The sequence below is a fragment of the Schistocerca nitens genome, chromosome 8 (genome assembly GCF_023898315.1).
Source record: "Schistocerca nitens isolate TAMUIC-IGC-003100 chromosome 8, iqSchNite1.1, whole genome shotgun sequence".
NCBI classification, from domain to species: domain Eukaryota; kingdom Metazoa; phylum Arthropoda; class Insecta; order Orthoptera; family Acrididae; genus Schistocerca; species Schistocerca nitens.
This window is the reverse complement of record NC_064621.1, coordinates 213,463,975-213,486,586: the sequence shown is the minus strand read 5'-3', so window position 1 is coordinate 213,486,586 and position 22,612 is coordinate 213,463,975. Positions and strand designations below refer to the sequence as shown.

At 37.9% G+C, this 22,612-nt stretch overlaps 1 protein-coding gene across 3 annotated transcripts in view; it reads left to right on the top strand.

Annotated features, from left to right (window-relative positions):
• Positions 1 to 22,612, top strand: part of LOC126199316 (uncharacterized) — a 96,900-nt gene that overhangs the window by 25,078 nt on the left and 49,210 nt on the right. The window contains exons 7-14 of one of the 3 annotated variants that reach the window (XM_049936157.1): positions 1,470 to 1,739; positions 3,850 to 4,069; positions 4,556 to 4,708; positions 4,845 to 5,155; positions 11,755 to 12,010; positions 15,095 to 15,713; positions 15,774 to 16,249; positions 17,233 to 17,352. In XM_049936157.1, coding sequence (XP_049792114.1) covers positions 1,470 to 1,739; positions 3,850 to 4,069; positions 4,556 to 4,708; positions 4,845 to 5,155; positions 11,755 to 12,010; positions 15,095 to 15,713; positions 15,774 to 16,249; positions 17,233 to 17,352 — 2,425 coding nt within the window. Of the gene's footprint in view, positions 1 to 1,469; positions 1,740 to 3,849; positions 4,070 to 4,555; positions 4,709 to 4,844; positions 5,156 to 11,754; positions 12,011 to 15,094; positions 16,250 to 17,232; positions 17,353 to 22,612 lie in introns of all 3 variants that reach the window. The other 2 variants (XM_049936156.1, XM_049936155.1) reach the window with 2 other exon arrangements.

The window sequence follows — 22,612 nt, the reverse complement described above, 5'->3', positions numbered from 1 at the left end:
AAAGTTGTTCCACATTTTTTATGCAAAAGCTTTGGAACACCCTGTGTGTGTGTGTGTGTGTGTGTGTGTGTGTGTGTGTGTGTGTGTGTGTGTGTGTGTGTCCGTCCTTCATTACGGCATACTATCCACAAGTTCGTCAAGGCACTGTTGGTCCAGATTGTCCCACTCCTCAACGGCGATTGAGCATAGATCCTTCAGAGTGGTTGGTGGGTCACGTCATCCATAAACAGCACTATTCAATCTGTCCCAGGCGTGTTCGATAGTGTTCATGTTTGGAGAACATGCTGGCCACTCTAGTCGAGCGATGTTGTTATCCTGAAGGAAGTCATTCACAAGATGTGCACAATGGGGCACGAATTGTCGCCCATGAACACGAATGCCTCGCCAGTATGCTGCCGATATGGTTACACTATTGGTCAGAGGACAGTATTCATGTATTGTACAGCCATTATGGCACTTCCATGACCACCAACGGCGTATGTCGGCCCCACATAATGCCACCCCAAAACAGCAGGGAACATCCACCTTGCTGCACTCACTGGGCAATGTGTCTAAGGCATTTAGACTGACTGGGTTGCCTCCAAACACATCTCTGACGATTGTCTGGGTGAAGGCATATGCGACAATCGTCGGTGAAGAGAATGTGATGCCAATCCTGAGCAGTCCATTCGGCATGTTGCTGGGCCCATCTGTACCACACTGCATGGTGTCGTGGTTGCAAAGATGGACCTCGCCATGGACGTTGGGAGTGAAGTTGTGCACCATGCAACCTATTGCGCACAGTTTGAGTCATAACACGACGTCCTACGGCTGCACGAAAAGCATTATTCAACATAGTGGCATTGGTGTCAGGGTTCCTCTGAGCCGTAATCCATAGGTAGTGCTCATCCACTGCAGTAGTAGCCCTTGGGCAGCCTGAGCGAGGCATGTCATCGAAAATTCCTGTCTCTCTGTATCTCCTCCATGTCTGAACAACATCACTTTAGTTCAGTTCGAGATGCCTGGATACTTCCCTTGTTGAGAGCCCTTCCTGGTACAAAGTAACAATGCGGACACAATCGAACCGTGTTATTGACTGTCTAGGCATGGTTGAACTACAGACAACACGAGCCATGTACCTCTTCCTGGTGGAATGACTGAAACTGATCGGCTATCGGACCCCCTCCGTCTAATAGGCGCTGTTCATGAGTGGTTGTTTTCATCTGTGGGCAGGTTTAGTGACATCTGTGAACAGTCAAAAGGACTGTATCTGTGATACAATATCCCCAGTCAACATCTATCTTCAGGAGTTTTGGGAACCACGGTGATGGAAAACTTTTTTTGATGTGTGTAATTGTAATCAATGATTTAAGAAAAAAATAACCTGACAAATGCAGAAAGATGTTAATGTGTTTAGTTATAATTCCAACTTCTGGCATATATAAAATGCTTTGGTGTTACTGGTTCTTATTTTTGTAATGTTCTTACAGGATGGTGCTGGCCCACATGCGAACAATTCCAGAACTCATTCTTCTTGGTCCTCGCTGCCAGTCTTCAAAAAGGCTGCCAATATTTTCATTTATGGTGAGACACCCAAGAGGTGTGTTCCTCCATCACAACTTTGTATGTACAGTTTTGAATGATGTCTTCGGTATCCAGGCAAGAGGTGGATGTGCATGTGCTGGTCCATATGCTCAGGATCTGCTAGGAATTCCTGAAGAATTAGCTCAGGAGTATGAAGAGGTACTGCTTGAAGATCGGTGAGTGTGGAATAATTACATGAACATTAACATTCTGTATTGAATGCTCATAATTGCATCCATGCTGCCCGTAGAATAAGCAGTCCAACTTTATTTGCACTTATCGTTTACTAAAAATGTAATATGTGATCATTAAGATGTGAGTGATTTAGCCCAGCTATTAAATAAACAAATATGTCGGTTATTTGTAATATAAATATTGTTTGGCGAGGTGGTTCATCATTTGCCTACTAACTGGAGTGCTTTGTAGCAGATTGGCAGGTGATGTGTAGTAATGCTCTAGCTTTTTTGTCTCTCACTTTTCCTCAGAAAGGAAGATGAAAAATATAGATGTAAGCACAGTTTTGATTCCATTCATTATCAGGTAGTTGCCAGGTCATTTTATAACCCATGAGCAGCTTCTTCTCCCATGTGATGCTGATGACGAGGTCCCATACTCCGAGGAGTGTAGGGGACTATGCGAGAGACCCACACCACTGACTAGGCAAGGTCCTAGCAGAGGTGTTTTGCCATTGCCTTCCTCCAACCATAATGGGGATGAATGATGATGATGAAGATAATACAACAACACTCAGTCATCTCGAGGCAGGGAAAATCCCTGACCCCACTGGGAATCGAACTCGGGACCCCGTGCGCGGGAAGTGTGAACGCTACTGCAAGACCACAAGCTGCGGAATTCTCCCATGTGCCTCACTAAAAACAAGATTCTGCTCTTCACTTTCGTATCATAACAGCACATTATAAAATCAATATATGCGAGTGATGGAGCATACATCATTTGTAATTACTTTAGTTTGGGCAGATTTCTGTGATTTTCCCACGATAATCATTTTGTATTTAATATTCACTGAATTCAGTTGTCCTCTATATTACTTACTACAGTTTGCAAATGATAAATTTTGTTATGGATGTGTCACACATCAGTTAAAATTTTATTTCTGAAATATTAAGGATTGTACCAGATATACTCAGGAGATGGAATGTGTGAAGGATTATTGCTTTTACATCTATGTGCAGGCTGTTATTAGACTAATTTTTATCTTCTTGATCCCAGGACCAATGTGAATAAAGAAATGTCTTACTTTCTGCACAGAAATTTCAAACCTGGTTCATTGGATATAAGGCACCATCATTCTTCAAGTGTTTCCCAGTTAGGACTTTTCATCATTTTATACCCACTCCCCAGATAAACCAGCATGTAACTCTTTATATTGCCCTCCTTTGTGTACACTACATGTACCCTGTTAACCCAACATGGTATAGCTACCAAACTCTTGAGTATTATTCTGTGTGTGAACAGTGGCTTACCTTAGTCTGGCATTCATATTTCCCTCTCTTTATAAATTTTCTTTGAAATGTGTGCTACGTGGATGTGAATAGATTACGTTATTGAACTTAAACAACTTCTGGCATTTTTCCTGTTTCAGTTTGCCTGCAAGTATCATTCTGCTTCTGTTCTCATTCAGCTGATATGTATGAATGTTCACCTCATTTGTGATTTTTTTATTCTTTAAATGTCTCCTGTTAGTAGTAGAGTCCATTATTTTTCTCTTCAGTCATCTATGTTATGTTGGCTCAAGTTCCTGGAGAAATCTTAATCAAAATTAGTTTTCCACATGTCAGAGCTAGCAGTTTAAATTCAGTATGCATTGTGGTAACAAAGTATTGTGTTTGTAGCTACAAAAATACTTTGAAACAATTGTGCTCAATCGGTGTCCTTAACTCTTCTATGCTGGTGTATAAATTTTAGATGATACTTTTGGTAGTTGGGATCTACATGCTTCTTACCTTTGCTATGATCCGTACGGATGTTACCATTGTACATGGCTAATGCTGACCCAGCTAATGTTCCTCAGCCTTTTGTTATATGCTGTATATGCCACTGTCTCTAATGATTAGTGTGCATTTTTTGTCAAATAGCACATTGGGTTTGTCCAGTAAAGAGCTATTGACACACTGTTAAGTTCAGTTACCTGAAAGTGCTAGGTAATTACGTTCTTGTGTGTTAATAATTCTTGTTAACTTCCTGCTAAAGCAAATTCAGCTTTGTAGTAACTTTATTCCAGTCTTAACCCAAAATGACATCTGCTTAATATAACTTCTCATACAGGCGACTTGACCGCACTCATTTACGCCGCCATGAAGAGCACTCAAGCTTTGAAATGTTGCGTCCTGGTTTTGCTCGTATATCATTGCCATTTTTTATGGCCGATCAAGAGGTGGCTTTTGTTTTGGAGGCTATAAAAATGGTTGCTACAGAAGGATGGAAGCTTCTGCCTCAATACATACTTAACCCTGAGACGGGAGAATGGAGACATCATACGAATACGGTAATTTTTGTTACTTTACACAGTATTCTGTAAAGTACAGTAGAAAAAATATCATGTGTTTCAGGTGTAATTAAAATATTATGTAGTTAAGCTCAAACACTTATTTCAATTCAGTTCGTATAACATATCTGCTTTCTATTCCTGTTATGGTTTCATGGAAGTAATTTTTGAACCTTGTTCTTTTACTCCATTATTTTATGAGTAAATTTGAACAATTTTTAGTTGTTATTAGAACCAAGTTTTTTATTGGCAATTAAGTATTTGAGAATACAAGAAAACAGTTTTGGATGCTATCTTTGATTGAAATAATTTGTCAGCTTTTGTACAAGTTCTGATAAGATCAAATTATTCTATAAGTTAACTTTGCAATTAAATTAAATTTTGTTTCCATTCACAATAAGTAATAAAAACTGGTAAATGTAGAAATTTTGAAACAACTTTATTTTTCTAGTTGCCTGACTTGTATAGCATAATCAAACATTACAGGTGTTTCGCGAGAGAAAATGGCTTGGCCATATAAGATACACTGATGGCAAAATGACTGTAAGTGAAAGACGTATCTCCTGCCTCGGTACGTTCCCTCAGGACTATGCTGACTGCCTCCATACAGCTCGCAATATATTCAACAAGGCTAGAAAGGTGAGACCTACCCTAGGTTGTTGTCTAGTGTCTGTCACTTTTGCATAGTATCTGAATTTCAAGGGGTTACATTCAGTATATATTTTTAAAACTAGAGACACTAAATACAATTTTCATTTTTTTCACTTTTTCTCAGATGGCTCAGAGGTACCCACTTGCTGATCAGTGTGTGATGTTTGATGAACACACAGAAAAGTTGCGGTGGTTTATGCTACCGAGTGAAGCACAGGATTTGCTACTGGGACACTCACGTCGGGTTAAGCACCACGTTCCATTTGAACCGGCCATATATGGAGGTTCCCGGGGGTCACCAGTGCCTCCCCCAGTTGCTGAAGAATCATCCCTCCCTCCTTCCCCTGAAGCACTTCCTCGTCACGGGAGCCTTCCGTGCATAGCTCCGAGGCTGTCGGGTGGCCGCCCAATCTCTCCGGCAGTGCCATCTCACAGGTGTGACATCTCTTACGTAATGGCTATTTTTGAATGTTAGAAATAATTTAATATTTCTTAATCAAACTTTGTATGTAGACTCACTCATATGTTGATCCTGATCTTGTGAACTTAATAACAACTTAGTAGCAGAGAAATTGCTATGCTATATTTTTTAGTAACAAGAGTTGCTAAATTTCAGAGTTGATTTTATGTAGGCTTACTTTGAAATTTTTGCTGCCTAAGCATTGAAGATCTTAAGTATTATTTTCAAGTACTAAATAATTCTGATGTTATTATCAGAAGTGATTGCACTTTTTGTTTACAAGGTGAAAAATGTGGAATATGGTTTCCCTATGCATTCGAAATATTAATTCACCCAAATATTAAGGTAGATGTAATTTATATACAAGTAAGTCATTGGTACTAAATCGAGAAATTAAATAATCTAAAATAATTTCACTCATTAAAATAAGGGAGAAATACAGATTAATATTTATTTTGTGTTATCACGTGGTATTTCTCTTTTTCATTCCCATTTCATTGATGCCTTGGTCTCTTACTTTTATCAGCCTTTCTATTGCTCTTTGCTGTACTCCAGTCTCTGCCAAACTACGGAAATTACTTGTCCTCTAAAAGTGCACTTCCAACATTATACTGACTTTGCTTAATGCCACTTGAGTACATAGGAAATTAATGATTTAGGTTTTTTTTTTTTTTTTTTTTTTTTTTTTTTTTTTTTTTTTTTTTTTTTCCTGAATCATTTCTTGCAAATATCAGGTCGATTCCTTCAACAAGGCCACAGGCGACCATCTTTCATATCCACATTATCACATCTATATGTATTTATATGTGTGCGTATAGAGTTACACATTTTCCCTGTGTTAAGCTGACAAATCCTTTATAATTGTAGAATGATATCTGGTGGATAAAATGTTGCACTACTATAAAATAATAAACATTTCAGTCAGAACTGATCCAGTAAATTCTTTGTCATTTGTGTGTCAGCCTGTTGCCAAATGGTAACTAAAAGTTTTTTATACTGTTATTTGGAAGAAAACAGTATATTTATACCTCTGTGCATATAGATACATTGGATAGGTACACGGAATTTATTGCCAAGTACACTTGAACATTTTGATAATTATAATTACATTTTCAATGAAAAACATCCATGCCTATGCTCCCACTCAGTGACACTATCACTTTTTTTCTACGGCAAATGGAAGGGAATTAATGCTATGTCGTGAAATCCCACAATGTTTGATACTGGACTGCTACCTGGTAATAACTTAGGTTAATCATCTCCAATGGCTTTAAATGACTTTAGAACTTAAATGTTTATTGATGATACAAGTGCAGCAATCCAGTGCCCAAACTGAACCATACAGACATAGCCCAGCAGATGATAGCTGTATAGGCCTGCCACTAACAGCAAACCATTTATGTTGTAATCTCACACTATCTCATATTTTGGATGAACCAGCATGTAGATAACTTTTTTTTCTGATGATAGATAGCTTTTTTTCTGATGATACTAAGTTTGTCAGCTTAATACAAAGAGAAAACATAATAAAAAGGCAGCTAATTCATACATACATGAAAAAAAAAATCTTGTCTCACAAGGCTTTACATGTTGTGAACAATGATATTGTTTGTGTATGTACTTGCAAATAAATCAGCTGCCAAAACTGCTATTACACTATTCATTCGCACCTCAGCACTAGTTGTTGCACACGTTAGATGTGCTACACACTTCAAACAATACCCATTTGGCTAACATCAGAACTGTGACAATATTTCTGTCTTTATATTTCATCTTTCATTCTTCTCTGTGTTTGAAACTGAGTCAGCATTCCTCCATATCTCATATCAAGGATTTAAAATTTTCTTTCTACACGAATGTAGTATATGCCTATTGTAGGATCACATAGGTGTTTTGTTATTAATTTATGATATATATTTGTTTTCAATCTGTCTTTAAATATTTTGGTGTTAGCTATTTCTTTAATCTACTAGCACAATTTGTTGTGCAGTTTAGTCCCTAGTAGAAAATACTGGTATTATGCTTCATTTCAAAGGCAATTGGGTAGGCTGTTTGAATAGGTAGAGCTGTTTGTATAATAATTGCCAATGTTTTTTCATAATGTACGCAATGGATTGGTGTATGTGCAGTACAGAACAAGTTTGTTGGAAGCCCAACTAAAGCTAAAGATTGAGTGAACTGAGAAGTGTTACGAAACTACAGGGCACTTACTACCATACACTGAGGACAGTACTCTAACGGAATAACATACTGTTAAAACTGGGATCTTTATGTGCTAATTTCACTTAAACAGACATTCAATACTCGTCCTTAAAATTTTGTGGAAATTATACAATCTAATAAATTATTACGTACTTCAATTTGACATATTATTTTCTCGCTTTAAGCTGAAATTTGTGCTGTTTGTTTTCTTTATTTCTAATATTAGCATAATGCATACTGATCAACTGTAAACCTGCTTGTGGGTTTCATTTACTACTTCCATAAGGAATCTTGACATTTTTATCTCTGATTACAGTGGTGGTGTCATCATCGAAGAATATGTTTCCTCATGTTTTACATTCTCTGCGAAATTGCTACACCATATTACTGTATTTTGGATCTGATAAATGAACCATCAGAAGCTTCACCTTATTTGAGGCCTGCGTTCTCTCCACTCTAAGCACCTATTTTCTCCATATCATTAACACCAGCCATTGGTTATTAGTTATTCCTAATGATTCTAGCTGCTATTGTAGAATTGTATGATTAACTGTGTCAAAGGTCTTGGAAAAATCTAAAGATATACCTGGGACATAGTCAACCTCGGCTGGTGCGTAAAGCAACAATTTTTAAACTCAACTACAATCCTTTCTGCACTTCGGAAAAATTGTGCTCCACTGAGGAGATTGTATTTATTCAGATAATTCATTTTTATATTTTTTGTAAGTTATTCTGCTATTCTTTTAGATGACAGCAGAGAGACAGGTCTGTAATTTTTTATACCTTGCCCATTGCCTTTCTTTAATTAAGGTAAAACTTTTGCCTGTTTCAGATACTCTGGGAAGCTACCTGAGCTGAAAGACTCATTTATTCTGTCTGTTAATGAATCTTCCATTCATTGTTCCAGTTCATTAAGTGGCTGTTAATCCTGCTGACATTTAATTTTGTGGATTTTTGTTCTGGTTTCCTAATGTGTCTTGTGTGGTGAAGTAATATCATGACTGTTCACATTTTTTGATAGGAGGTACACATATATTTCGGAGAATTTTTGTTGTAATTTCTCTGTAATATTGAAACAATACTCATTCACACAAAAGGTGAAAAAAGTGACAGTCTGGCAAAAGGGCACATTCTGCGGACCACTTGTAACATAATTTTTGTGGCAGGGGTTCATATGATTTGATTAATAGTTTACTGTAAAAGAGTGCCACTGTTTGAAACACTTAATGTTATAGAATTTAAAGTTCCATCATGTCAATTGGAAATAAGTTTCTTAAGTTTAAAACAGCAAAGCTGTTTCTCAAGTATGATTTTTTTCTCTGCAACAACAGTAATCCAAAAACAATGAGGCAGCAAATGAGAAAAGGATGATGCTGAAGTACAGTATAAAACATTTATAGAGATGAATAGTGTAAATACAAGACTGACTGTAACACACATGTATTTATGTAATTATGTAGGTCTCTTTAAGGAATCTGCCCATTCTGTGATAAATTTTCTGACAGAGCATGAGAAAGTCATTCTCAAACATATGATATAATGATAGGTGATGTAAAATAGTCAAACAAAATGATGGATTGCTGTTTTATGCTTACCTGGTGAAGAATTGCCCACAGAGATTGAAAAATTGGCACATCATTTATCATGGAGGTCTTCAGCTAATGAAAGTGAAATGAGTGCTGAGTGACTTGTGACATACTGTTTATCTGTAATCAGTATCTCTAAAACTTCAGAATATTCAAAGTTGGGCAGAAAATACACCACTGTAACAGTAATACAGCACTGAAATGTCTTAAATTTTAGCAAACAAGCAACTGTGTATTTGCAGAATGTTTATCAAGACCTGATTTGATTGTTGTATGGTATTGTATCAGTGGATAGAGTTTATGTGCAAAATTCAACTGCATGTTTTATTGCTCATGTAAAATATTACTATCCAGGATTTATAATGCACAACTTCAAAAAATCTAAATCTGTTTAAAACAGACTGGCTGTTTCTCGAGTATGATTTGCAATCTGCAACAACAATAGTCTAAAAACAATGAGGCAGCAAACAAGAAAAGGAAGGTCAGAAATACAGTATAAAACATTTATAGAGATGAATAGTGTAAATACAATGTTGATTCCAACACATGCCTATGTATGTAATTACTTAGGTCTCTTTAAGGAATTTGCTCATTCTGTGATAAATTTTCTGACAGAATGTGAGAAAGTTGTACTCAATAGATTCAGTAGGTTTCACCCTGATGAAGCACATGATATAATGAGAGGTGATGTAAAATAGTAAAAAAAAAATGATGGATTGCTGTTTGACACTTACCTGATGAACAATTTTCCACAAAGATAGAAAAATTGTCACATCATTTTTCATGGAGGTCTTCAGCTAATGAAAGTGAAATGAGTGCTGAGTGACATGTGACATATTGTTTATCTGTAATCATTACTTCTAGAACTTCAGAATATTCAAAGTGGGGAGGAAAATACACCTCTGAAACAGCCATACAGGACTGAAGTCTCTTGACTTTTAGTAAACAAGCAATTGTGTATTTGCAGAATGTTTATCAAGACCTATTTTGATTGTTGTACGGTAGTGTATCAATGGATTGAGTTTATGTGAAAAGTTCAACTGCTTGTTTTGTTGCATTAGTAAAATGTAATTGTCCAGGATTTGCAATGGACAAACTTAGAAAATCTAAATGAGGATGATGTATATTAAAAACAAAGATTCCATGACTTACCAAACGGGAAAGCGCTGGTAGATAGACACAATAAAAAAAAAAAAACCACACACACACACACACAGAATTTCAGGTAGATACCTATATCGGATAACTATAGCTTATAGATGGAATTTGAACACATCATTGGTGAAGCTTCTCTAGATGCACACCATGTGGTTTTTACATATTTACAAAAAAATACAGTTTACTATTTGTATCCCTTTCTTTTTAACTATATTTACTGTAATCTCAGTTACAGCTTTCTGAGCGATTTTTTGAGTGTATTGTGAGGGATATACAGGTAGCCCAAAAAATGCATACACTTTTTGAAACTGAATATACCTTTAATTAAAGCAGATGGAAATGAAACATTTCTGGTGTTGTGTACATTAAGGTAGTATATGCTTAAAAGGACCGCCTTCCGCATCATCAACAATGACTTAGAACAGAGAAATATACTAATTTTGTTGTTTGGAATGGTACAATATTGCAGGCTTGCTCAGTTTCATCTCTTAGATCATCCAGTGTTTGTATTTTGTGGCATACACTGTGTGTATGCTTTGTACCCCAAATATACAAGTGAAGGGGGTTAAAATCTGGTGAATGAGCTTGACATTCCACAGCACTTCCACTTCATCCTAGTTATATTAAAGGGAATGTGCGATTGGGAAATTTTCTCACATGAAGTTGAAAGTGAAGTGCTGCCCCTTCCTGCTGAAAGTAATAATCTTCATTTTCAAAACTGTCATTAGATCTGGAGTCATCAAGTGCAATATTTCTACATAATAGTCACCTGTGCATTTTTTCAAAGAAGTACAGCCAGATTAACCCTCCAGATAACAGACAACACCAGACTGATATTCCCGGTAGATCAACATGCTTTTCTTCAATTATGTTTGAATTTTTGTTTGCCCAGTACACACAAATATAGCAGTTCATTGTTTCATTAAGTTTAAATGTCACTTTATTTGAGCAAAGAGTTATGTCTTGGAAATATTCATCTTCTTTGCACATGTTGATGAAACACTCACAAAATTCAGTTCATCCATCAGAATCATCCTCTTTTGGAGTATGGACAAGTGTCTGAACCCACAAAATTCTGTAAACACTGGTTTTAATGATTCCTGTCTCATGAGAGCATTGCTTCACACACTTTTTGGTGAATGGTATGTACGTCTTTATCACTGCTTAATCACTGCAAGCACTCCTTCATTGTCTGTTTATCATCTCCTCGTTCTGGTACATTCCCTCTTCGCGTCATACACCATTCCATCAACTTCAAACTTGTCTTGGATTCATGTAGTTATTAAATGTGAGGATAGAAGTATTCAAAATTCAACTCGGGAAAGTCGTGGAGCCTCATTCACATTTTCTGTTTTCCAATAACCCTTTAGCACCCGCATCCTTTCATCAAATGATAACTCCATCTTTATTTCCAATCCTGCAACAAATGGAAGCATTACAAAGTTTTACACTGACTTATAATTATTATTCACAAAAAAATTATTTCTATCTGCTTTAATTAAAGATAGGCTCAGTTTCAAAAAGTGCTTACATTATTTTGGGAGACCCTGTATTTTCCAAGTTGAGGATAATTTTTTTTAGAATTTATATTTATTGTGTGGAATGTTCTTCTGTTACCACATACACAGGGGTGAACATGGGCGAGCCAGGTGCTACAGTTTAGGCTCTGGTTCAATACCTCCACCACTTAGCCCCGAGACTGCAGCGGTTCTGGGCTGCATGGTAGGCCAGCGCTCCTGTGGCAGTCAGACTGACCTCACCGACAGGCCACCGTATGTGGGCAGCCCGCTGCATGTTGTCACTTCTACACCAGACATGGTTGGTGCTCTAGGCTCCCCTCACAGTCCTGAGGACATTCGTGCATATGTGCAGGAAGTAACACAGGTTTGTGCCAAACTTTGACTAGTGTGGATAGAAGGCTCTTAATACTATTATTAAACTGGAGACATATTTGACATTGAAGTTCTGTTGACTACATATGGCTCTTCACTAGATATTAAAACACTGTGTAACTGAAAAGGGTTGCTGCCTTGTGGTCTTCAGATTTATCAGTCCTTTCATTGAGTCACCAGTGCTACAGAATTACTCAATGCTCATAATTCTGAAGGTGTGTGTGTGTGTGTGTGTGTGTGTGTGTGTGTGTTTCACTGATCGTAAGTTTATATGTTAATTTGCTGCATTCAGTATCAGACAATAACTGCTCGATGTTATAATTTAACCAGAAATAGCCTGAGTGGAATGACTTATATGATTTTCACCTTTAGTTTCTTAAAGGTGTTATAATGATTTTCTTTTGCTAAATACAAAACAGACATAGAATCACCATGTTGCTCTTCTCAAGTTTCAGGCAGCCTAAATTGTTTTGTCAGTTGAACAACTCTAGGCGTAGCACTGTATGTATTTAAAATTACTCTGAACTTTTTCTTTTATATTTCCGATTTGTGCATAGGCAAAATTGTCCCAGGCTGTTACTTTCTGGTGTATGAGGGTGTGCTGAAAAGTCGTGCCTCCAAATTTTTTACGTGAAAACTCTTAAAGCTTTTACAATAAAACAAACATTATTAACATTCCATCATTATTCTTCATGTCTACATATTTACTTCTCAACATAGTCACTGTGGTGATGAATACATTTTGTCCAACAAGGGACAGTTTGTTGACACCATCACTGTAGAATATTTGACTTTGTTGACTGATGCACAATCTCACTTTTGCCTGCACCACTTCTTCACTGTCAAAGTGATAGCCTTGAAGGTGTTCTTTAAGTTTTGGTAACATATAAAAATCAGATGGGGCCAAGTTGGGACTGCATGGATGGTGTTTGATGACAGTGAACCCCAGATACTTGATAGTTGCAGATCTCACAGCACTTGGGTGGTCTGGAATTGTCGTGCTGAAGGAGATCGTGCTCCATGTGTGGATGAACTCTTTGAATTTGTGCTGTCAAAAACGTGATTACAGCACACATTTTTTCATGCAACAACATAGAGTTTCACACTACAATTTCGAGCCCTCTAGCGGCAGAGGGTCAGAACATGTGTCAGTGAAGCAGGAAAGTTGACTGGGTAATATGCATTACGTGTAATCATCAATCAATATCGATAACAGAATAAAATAATGTGGAGGCATTACTTTTCAGTGTATATGCTTCTTTTCTTACATAGCTTAAGTGTGAAATTATGTATTCAGTGTTAAAACTTTCACCATTGTGAATAGGAGGTGTTGATGCGTTCTGAACAAATGTCAGCAAGTTTTCTATGCTTATCATATAAAAATACGTCTCTGTGTTGCATAATGATACATAATTGTGCACATAACTATTTTAACTGTTTTGATACACTTCACACAATGAGTCTGTGCCATTTTCAGCATTTTAGAAGATATATTTCTGATTATGCACCTTGAGTGCAAAATTTTGATACAATATTGAAGCAATGTGGTCCAGTCTTTTTCCTAAGGTACTGTGAGTGATGGCCTTTGATATTCTTACCGTATGGACTTCAATGAGGTCTAAGACAATCACTCACAGCAGTCAGCCAGAAGATATTGTCAACTGTCAAAATAAAATGCATAAAAATAAAGTAGTAAACACACCAGGATAGCCAGAAATTCATCTTCTATTAGTTACGCTCTGCAATGCAAGATACAGTTCTCTGGAGGGGAAGTGAAAAAAGACTACACTTATGACATGCATCTTAAACACAAACCAAAAAATGTGCTTCAGAATGTTACATTACACTTCAAACCAGACAAACCACAAGGAATGTGTGATCTATGCCATCATTATATGAGGTTGGCTACTGAACTGGAACAGTGTCACATCATGTTCACTAATTGATGTTTACTGCTATGTCACCAGAATAATTTATTTGGTTCTCTTTACTGAAGTAGCTTAGTGTCTAGTATGGTGCATAGTCATCATTTGCTTATTACTGCGTATTTATAGCCGCCATATAGAAATGCTGGCTAGGTGTGGTTTGTAGACATTTCCTTCTGAATATAACTTTGTATTTTGTGCATGGTACAGAACCTTACAAACATTTCATTAAGTATGATTTTCCTGCTTCATAATTTCCAATTTCTAGTACAAGTGGGTGGAGGAGAGAGAAGGTAGAGACTTGAGGAGTCTATGTTGGATATTAACTTACATTTCAATTTATTAGGGAACTTTTAATAACAATTTTGATATGTTTGAGTGTTACAGAGCTTAAAATTTGTTTCCAAACAGCCACTAGAGAAACTTCTCAATGTGTTATAATGAAGTAGTTTGTTCTGTCAGGATAAAATGGAAAAAAATTAACCATAAATTCATCAGATCTTTGAATCATTTATTGTTTTTATTCTTGGGCCAAAAGCTGCATTGGACTTGCTGAAAGAAGTCATATTCTCACATGAGGTCGTTATTTTATTTGGAGTAAACATTTTATTTCTTTTTATATTTGATGAGTTAATTTTGTGCATTGGACATTATCAGATGATGACACCCAAAAAGTGTGTCATATTTTGTAGGAATTTACAATTCACTTATTGTATTGGGAGTATTGTATGTGCTGATGTGGTTTGTACTTTTTTAGTTAAACATGTAGGATCTAATGTCTGTTTCTGTCATGCCCATATGTACTATGGTGATGTAGCATTCTTATTGGGGAAACCATAACTTTTCTTTCCATCTTGCTATGTAGAATATAATGTGCTGCAAATGTATAATATAAATTTTATGTCCCAAGAGGGGCAAGATTGCAAATGAAATTAATAAGTATATATTTCAATTGAACAGTAGCCTCATGTGGGATAGTGGCTTCTTTCACTGAATCTTATGTAACTGCAAGCAACAACACTGTTAGAGTATGGGTACATGCCTGCTGATAATACAAAAATGATTATTTTTAAAATGTTCTGACACTCTCTGATTTCAGGTTAATAGATAGTAACTCAATTACATATCAATAAATTTCTTTCCTTTTGCAGTCTCTCGCCACCGAAATAAAGTCGGAGATTCGGGAAGTGATCTCGAAAGTGGACGTATTACTGTCAGACAGTGAGGGAAATGGCTACAGTTCTTCTTGTGACACTCCACCACCGACAAGGTCTTCATCCTTGAAGCAGTCACAGCAGACGCCTCGAAAGGCTCCTGCATCACCAACACCACAAACACCTCCTCCACAACAACAGACACCAGTTCAGCAATTGCCTGTAAAACAGCCACAGTCCCAGGAGGTACCACTCCAGAAGTCAACATCTGAGGTGGCACAATTCCAACAGCAATTGCCACAAGAGGTGCAAATCCAACAGCCACTGCCTCAGGGGGCAAAAATCCAAATACCACAACCTCAGGAGGCACAAATACAACAGCCAATGCTGCAGGGGGCAGAATTCCAACAGCCTCTGTCTCAGGAGGAACAGTTCCAGCAGCCTCCACTCCAGCTGCCACCAACACAACAGCAGCCACTTCAGATATCACCACCACAGCAATTATTACTTCAGCAATCACCACCACAACAAGTATTCCCTCAGCAGCCACCACCGGCACAGCAGCAACAATCACTTGAGTCATCACCACCACATCAACTATTACTTCAGCAGTCACCTCCCCAGCAGCTATTACTTCAGCAGTCAGCTCCCCAGCAGCTGTTACTTCAGCAGTCACCTCCCCAGCAGCTATTACTTCAGCAGTCACCTCCACACCAGTTACTACTTCAGCAGTCCCATGTACAGCAGCCTTTACTGCAGCAGACATCTCCGCAGCAGCTGTTACTGCAACACTCGCCACCACAGCAAATACTAGTCCAACAGTCTCCACAGCAGATAACATCACCCCAGGTGCCTGGAGAAACCCTAAAAACTACTCTAATACAATCACAAGGTGTACCTGCAGACAATGTCGCTTTCTTAACAACTGCCGATGTGGCTGACTACATAAAGGAAATGACTGCTGAAATGACTAGTGAGGTCAAATCTGAAATCAGAGATATGGTGTCGCAGGTGGACGAGTTGTTAGCAGACAATACTGAGGGAAGAATCTCTGACTCTTCAGCATCACCCTCCTCAGCCAATGGCTCACTGTTATCTCCTCAGCAGACTGAACAGAAAAATATCACTGGGCCCCTGGCCCCTGTATCGGAGGTACAAGTGCTTGCAATGTACTCGTAAATGTGATGTTGTGTTTGAAACACTGTTTGTGATTTTCTTGTTGTTGTTTATTAATAGCATGTTTACGCAAATTCAGTGCCTCTTGAAATACTTTTATTTGCTTTCCTGCAACTTGTACTAAGAAGAACTGTTACTTCTTTTTCTGTTTCTTTCTGCCACTCACAAATTTGTCACCTGCTGGTAAAAACATGTGAGCTGGAAACAATATTCTTTCACAGCTATGAAATATATCCAGTGAATGATTCATACTGTGACTGTGAATGCTTAGTATTGTAATGTATTCTGGCACTATTTGGTCACTAACTGTTTAATTTGTTGGTTGAGTTGTGATAACACAAATGCTTGGCTATATAATCTGTTAATGCATGAAAACGGAGTTTTTTCTCCAAAAACTGTGTCAATACTTTGGTTGCCCTTAAGATTATATTTCAGTCTAAAACATCAATATTTGAAGTTTTTTGATTAATATGAAAGTAGTTTGTTGTATATTAATTTGAATGTAGTATCTAGTGTTTATTTAATTCACAAATTGTTATTTATTGATAGATGATGTATAAAGGAATATCACTTCCACTTCTATAGTATTCTCTTTTCTGTGGATATTTAACTGGCCCTTTCATTTTTTAGTCTCAATTTGCACTTTCAGCTCTATCATTTTATCGTAGTGTATATACTTTGTGGTATTGTGCATTAATATCTGAATCTGTGAAATAACTTTTACAAAAAGTTTCTTGAATATTTTGTCACATCCACCCATCACATTCATATTTACTACATCTCTCTCACTGTCTGTTTTATAGGTAAGGCAATAAAAGGTCTTAATATGTAGTAATGGTTTTTCTTCTAAAAGTTATTTATATTTTATTTCCCTTTTTTTATAAAAAAGGTTCATTGTTGTCTTGAATAACAAGATTGTCAAAACTGGAGATAAAATAATTTTAAATTTTTCATCGCAGAGTGATACTTCAACATCTCCTGATGAGCCGCCATCCAGCAGCATCCAAACGATCAGCGAGCCAATGTCAGAGTCGATAAGTGAGCAGGACTCTACCTGTAACCCCGAAAGTATTTCCCAGGTAGGATTGCGTATTTTCTTGAAAACACCAATAGAGAAAAAAGTTCTCTGTGATCTTATCTGTCCTGTCTTTCAGCACTGTAATGTCAGCGTAAAGACTTCAATCCACGCATAAATTGGCAACAGTTTAAGAAAGTTACTGTGTTCAAAATGTGAATAACTTTCTGTTAGACATGTGAACAGCATCATTCTTGCAAATCTGAAAAAATATTACATAAGAGACATGTGAGACTGATAGAGAGGATCTATACTTATAATACAACCTTTCACTGGACTAGGCTGCTAACATTACTTGAACAAGAACTTCACTGAAGCTCCAGTTACTGTTGTGTGTGATGAGTGTAACATTGGAAACACTATACTGGATACTGAGTAGTCCTCCATTGTAGTTGCAGCACCTTGTTCATGGAACAAGTCTGGATAGCTCGTAACATATGTGCAAATATTGTGGGCTTGTGCAAGAAGAGTGTGATAGCTACTGCTTGTATTATGAAGGGCAAAAAGCTCGTTGTGAATGATTCTATGTGCTAGGTAGTGCATATGTTAATGTTTGTTTTTATAGCTTTCTGCCATTTGTTAAAATATTTGAGAATTTTGGTTTTCAGTTTTGCTGTGGTGAAATAATGTAGTCTCTGCATAACTGTGCTCTTGTCTATTATTTGATGTATGTTTTTGCTAAATTACAGAGACATATTGTTTCTCACTTATTTTCCAGTTTTTTTTATTTCTGTAAGGTCTTGTTGTTCAGATGTTACTGTACATTGGTGGCGATCATTGTCTCACTATGTACAACAGGGCCTATTAAATGATATCATCTTTCACCTCATTTTTTGTTTGGTGTTCCTCTAAGTCTTTATTTACAGGAAGCAAAAGGTTTTAAAGAAATAGCTGACATTAAAGAAATAGCTGACGTTAAAGAAATAGCTGACAGTTGTTTATGATTGGTTTGAGCAACAGAAAATTTTGCTAACTAAATTATGATTCTTATGACTTTTATTATTATTCATGAGTAGATAATCAATTCAGAGATTGTAGCTAGTGTATGGTCTTTTCTTTTTCTTCTTTTTAGTACCATTGTTTGTCTTGATGTGCCCTAAATTTGATTCTGTGAAACTATATTGCCATCTTGAGCATGTAGTCAACAAATTAGAGGACCAGTGGAAGGATTCCTATTGCAGTGTTTGCACACACTGAAATGACATATTAACAATTCAAAAACATGGAGGTCTCATTTGATTACGGAAGTTTCTTACAGTGAAGAACAACAGTAGGGGTGTATGTAGTATAGATAGAGAGGATTAGGGAGCAATTAAAACTTAGAAAATAAGTCAAGAATACTTAGGAGGTCAGAACGCAAGTCCCTTCATCCAGTACAGTAAGAAACAGCACATTTTTTTATTGTAAATGTTAAGTTAAAGCACTCCCTTGTTTTTCTCTTAATTTTTATGCTGTGTAAATGTTCTTTAAAATATGTTTTCATACTGAATGAATTTTTTATTCTTTCCATCTTCCAATTGTTCAATTTATTCTCTTCTTTCAGTTCATCTTATTCTTTATGTTTCTCCATATGTGTTAAGTATATTGCAACTGTGTAGAACAGTACATTTTTATCCAAATAACAATGACAAGCGGAAGTGAAATTCACCAAAGTTTTATTACATTCATCACACCTGTCCTGAAACGGAAATAATCTAGTTCAGTGCACTCCTTGGTAGAAAGGTTTCTGTGCTGCCCAACTTACACCACAGCTAATAATGTATTAGGAGCATTTCTTGTGAATGCCTCAGTTAGCTAATAAAATAATACATCAGCCTAAAGCCATTTTCCTTGTGGCTGCTTGAGCTGTTTCACAATAACTAACATTGAATGTACATGTCTGGTTGGTGGATGATATTTCACTTTTCATCCATAATGTATATTTGGCAGCACTTGTCAAACAACCATCTTAAGATATATTATCTTTTGGAGAATTTGTGGGGTTATTGGGCAATCATCTGTAGTTGAAACCAAATAGTCATTCTGTATTCAAGTCAGGAACAGGACTCAATTATTGAATAAAACAAATTAATAGTAAATGATTTATAACAAATTTTTTACTTCTCATTTCATTATTTATACTGTAGCGTGTAAATATAAAGCTGTACTCCAATTTTTTAGTTAATACATGTATGACAACACCTGTTATATGATTACCTTATTGACTTTAAAGAGGTTATGGAGACAGAGAGTTGCCACTGATGATATTATCCTTGATTGTTTGTGAGCTCAGGACACCATGTTTGTACCTATCTTACATTTCTTTCAGGTACCATGAAGTGTGTGATACTATTGTAGATTGTTTTAAAGTTCCAAATACTGCTTATGTGCTACATTAACTTGTATGTGAAAATATGATACACCTTACCACACTTTGCATGTGTCTTGTCATTCCATACAAGTATCACACACTAAATAAATCGTACTCTATGATGTAGCCCTATTGGAGTGCATTTCCTTATTTTAGCAGTTATTCTCAATAACCTCTTCTCTAGCCAAAATACAAAGATAAGAGAGATTACGATGCTCTCTGAGATGTGTAGAGTGTCATTGTTCATTTACTCCTTATAGAATAAGTATTAAATAGGACAGAAAGTTGCTAATGTTGCTACAGATTAGTCCCAACCACTCACAGATTCCACAATGCTGCTTACAGTTTCTTACAGAGTGTAAAATTTGTAGATGTAGAAGAATGGAGTGAGTATCAGAGATACCAATTGTGTGAATTTTTTGGCAATGGATGAAACTGTTGACAATGGGCATCTCAGCTACAAAGCAAATCACTTGAATCAAAAAGATCACTTGCAATGTTGAATTTATTTTTCACATTATGGCACTGTTATTACTTCAGTCTTCTTCACAGGTGGTTACTGTATAGTCAGAATGAAAAAGGTGTATAATAGTAGTATGAATTTTGTTGCAATAGTCTGGGTAAGTCCACTATATCAGAAAATTTTGTCAGACCTGAAAGGGTAATCTTTTCTGTTAGTTGATTGTAAATCCTAGAAAACATTCATGTTTTGAACAGGGAAAAAGTACCTTATGCTGCTAACAGACTAATTTAGTCATCTTAGACATCTACATCTGTCTGTATTCCACATGCCACCAAAGAGAACATTTTGAAAGGAGTCTGATATACCAGAAACCTATCTGCCCCCCTACAACCCCTCCCCCCCCCCCCTACCCCACACTCTGCCCTCTTATTTTTGTTCCATTTTCAGATTATGCACAAGAAGGAAGATTGTTGGTGCCTTCTGTGTACTGGAATGCCAAATACTGTATAATTTTATCCTTGCAATTATTATGTGAAGACGTTTATTACAATGAGAATTGAGAAGGAGTGATCTGTGTGTACTTCAGATCTGTGACATTATGCATTTATGTGTACTTCATCTACCATAATTATTTTTGTTAGGCATTACAAATGAGGAAATGGCAATTATACATTTACATACCTTTAAAATCTTTTTTGGTTGTATGTCATGTTCCATTGTCTGTTCATTACTCTTACTACACTCCTGGAAATTGAAATAAGAACACCGTGAATTCATTGTCCCAGGAAGGGGAAACTTTATTGACACATTCCTGGGGTCAGATACATCACATGATCACACTGACAGAACCACAGGCACATAGACACAGGCAACAGAGCATGCACAATGTCGGCACTAGTACAGTGTATATCCACCTTTCGCAGCAATGCAGGCTGCTATTCTCCCATGGAGACGATCGTAGAGATGCTGGATGTAGTCCTGTGGAACGGCTTGCCATGCCATTTCCACCTGGCGCCTCAGTTGGACCAGCGTTCGTGCTGGACGTGCAGACCGCGTGAGACGACGCTTCATCCAGTCCCAAACATGCTCAATGGGGGACAGATCCAGAGATCTTGCTGGCCAGGGTAGTTGACTTACACCTTCTAGAGCACGTTGGGTGGCACGGGATACATGCGGACGTGCATTGTCCTGTTGGAACAGCAAGTTCCCTTGCCGGTCTAGGAATAGTAGAACGATGGGTTCGATGACGGTTTGGATGTACTGTGCACTATTCAGTGTCCCCTCGACGATCACCAGTGGTGTACGGCCAGTGTAGGAGATCGCTCCCCACACCATGATGCCGGGTGTTGGCCCTGTGTGCCTCGGTCGTATGCAGTCCTGATTGTGGCGCTCACCTGCACGGCACCAAACACGCATACGACCATCATTGGCACCAAGGCAGAAGCGACTCTCATCGCTGAAGACGACACGTCTCCATTCGTCCCTCCATTCACGCCTGTCGCGACACCACTGGAGGCGGGCTGCACGATGTTGGGGCGTGAGCGGAAGACGGCCTAACGGTGTGCGGGACCGTAGCCCAGCTTCATGGAGATGGTTGTGAATGGTCCTCGCCTATACCCCAGGAGCAACAGTGTCCCTAATTTGCTGGGAAGTGGCGGTGCGGTCCCCTACGGCACTGCGTAGGATCCTACAGTCTTGGCGTGCATCCGTGCGTCGCTGCGGTCCGGTCCCAGGTCGACGGGCACGTGCACTTTCCGCCGACCACTGGCGACAACATCGATGTACTGTGGAGACCTCACGCCCCACGTGTTGAGCAATTTGGCGGTACGTCCACCCGGCCTCCCGCATGCCCACTATACGCCCTCGCTCAAAGTCCGTCAACTGCACATACGGTTCACGTCCACGCTGTCGCGGCATGCTACCAGTTTTAAAGACTGCGACGGAGCTCCATATGCCATGGCAAACTGGCTGACACTGACGGCGGCGGTGCACAAATGCTGCGCAGCTAGCGCCATTCGACGGCCAACACCGCGGGTCCTGGTGTGTCCGCTGTGCCGTGCGTGTGATCATTGCTTGTACAGCCCTCTCGCAGTGTCCGGAGCAAGTATGGTGGGTCTGACACACCGGTGTCAATGTGTTCTTTTTTCCATTTCCAGGAGTGTATATTAACATTTTAGTTCAGAGTGTGTTGCATATTACATACAGGTTTATCAAAAATAGTTACAGACAGGTTTTTTACAACTAAAAATATACACCATTAAGGTGCACCTTGTGGAATTTAGAATATTATATATAGCACAACTCTGATGCTTGTCAGTTGTTAAAATCCACATTGGCATAAATTTGCACTTGCACTATATATTGTGGAATTTAACATCTGACATGCATCAGAGGAGTGCTTCATATGTAGACATGCCAAGTTCCACAAGGTACATTTTAGTGGTGTATATT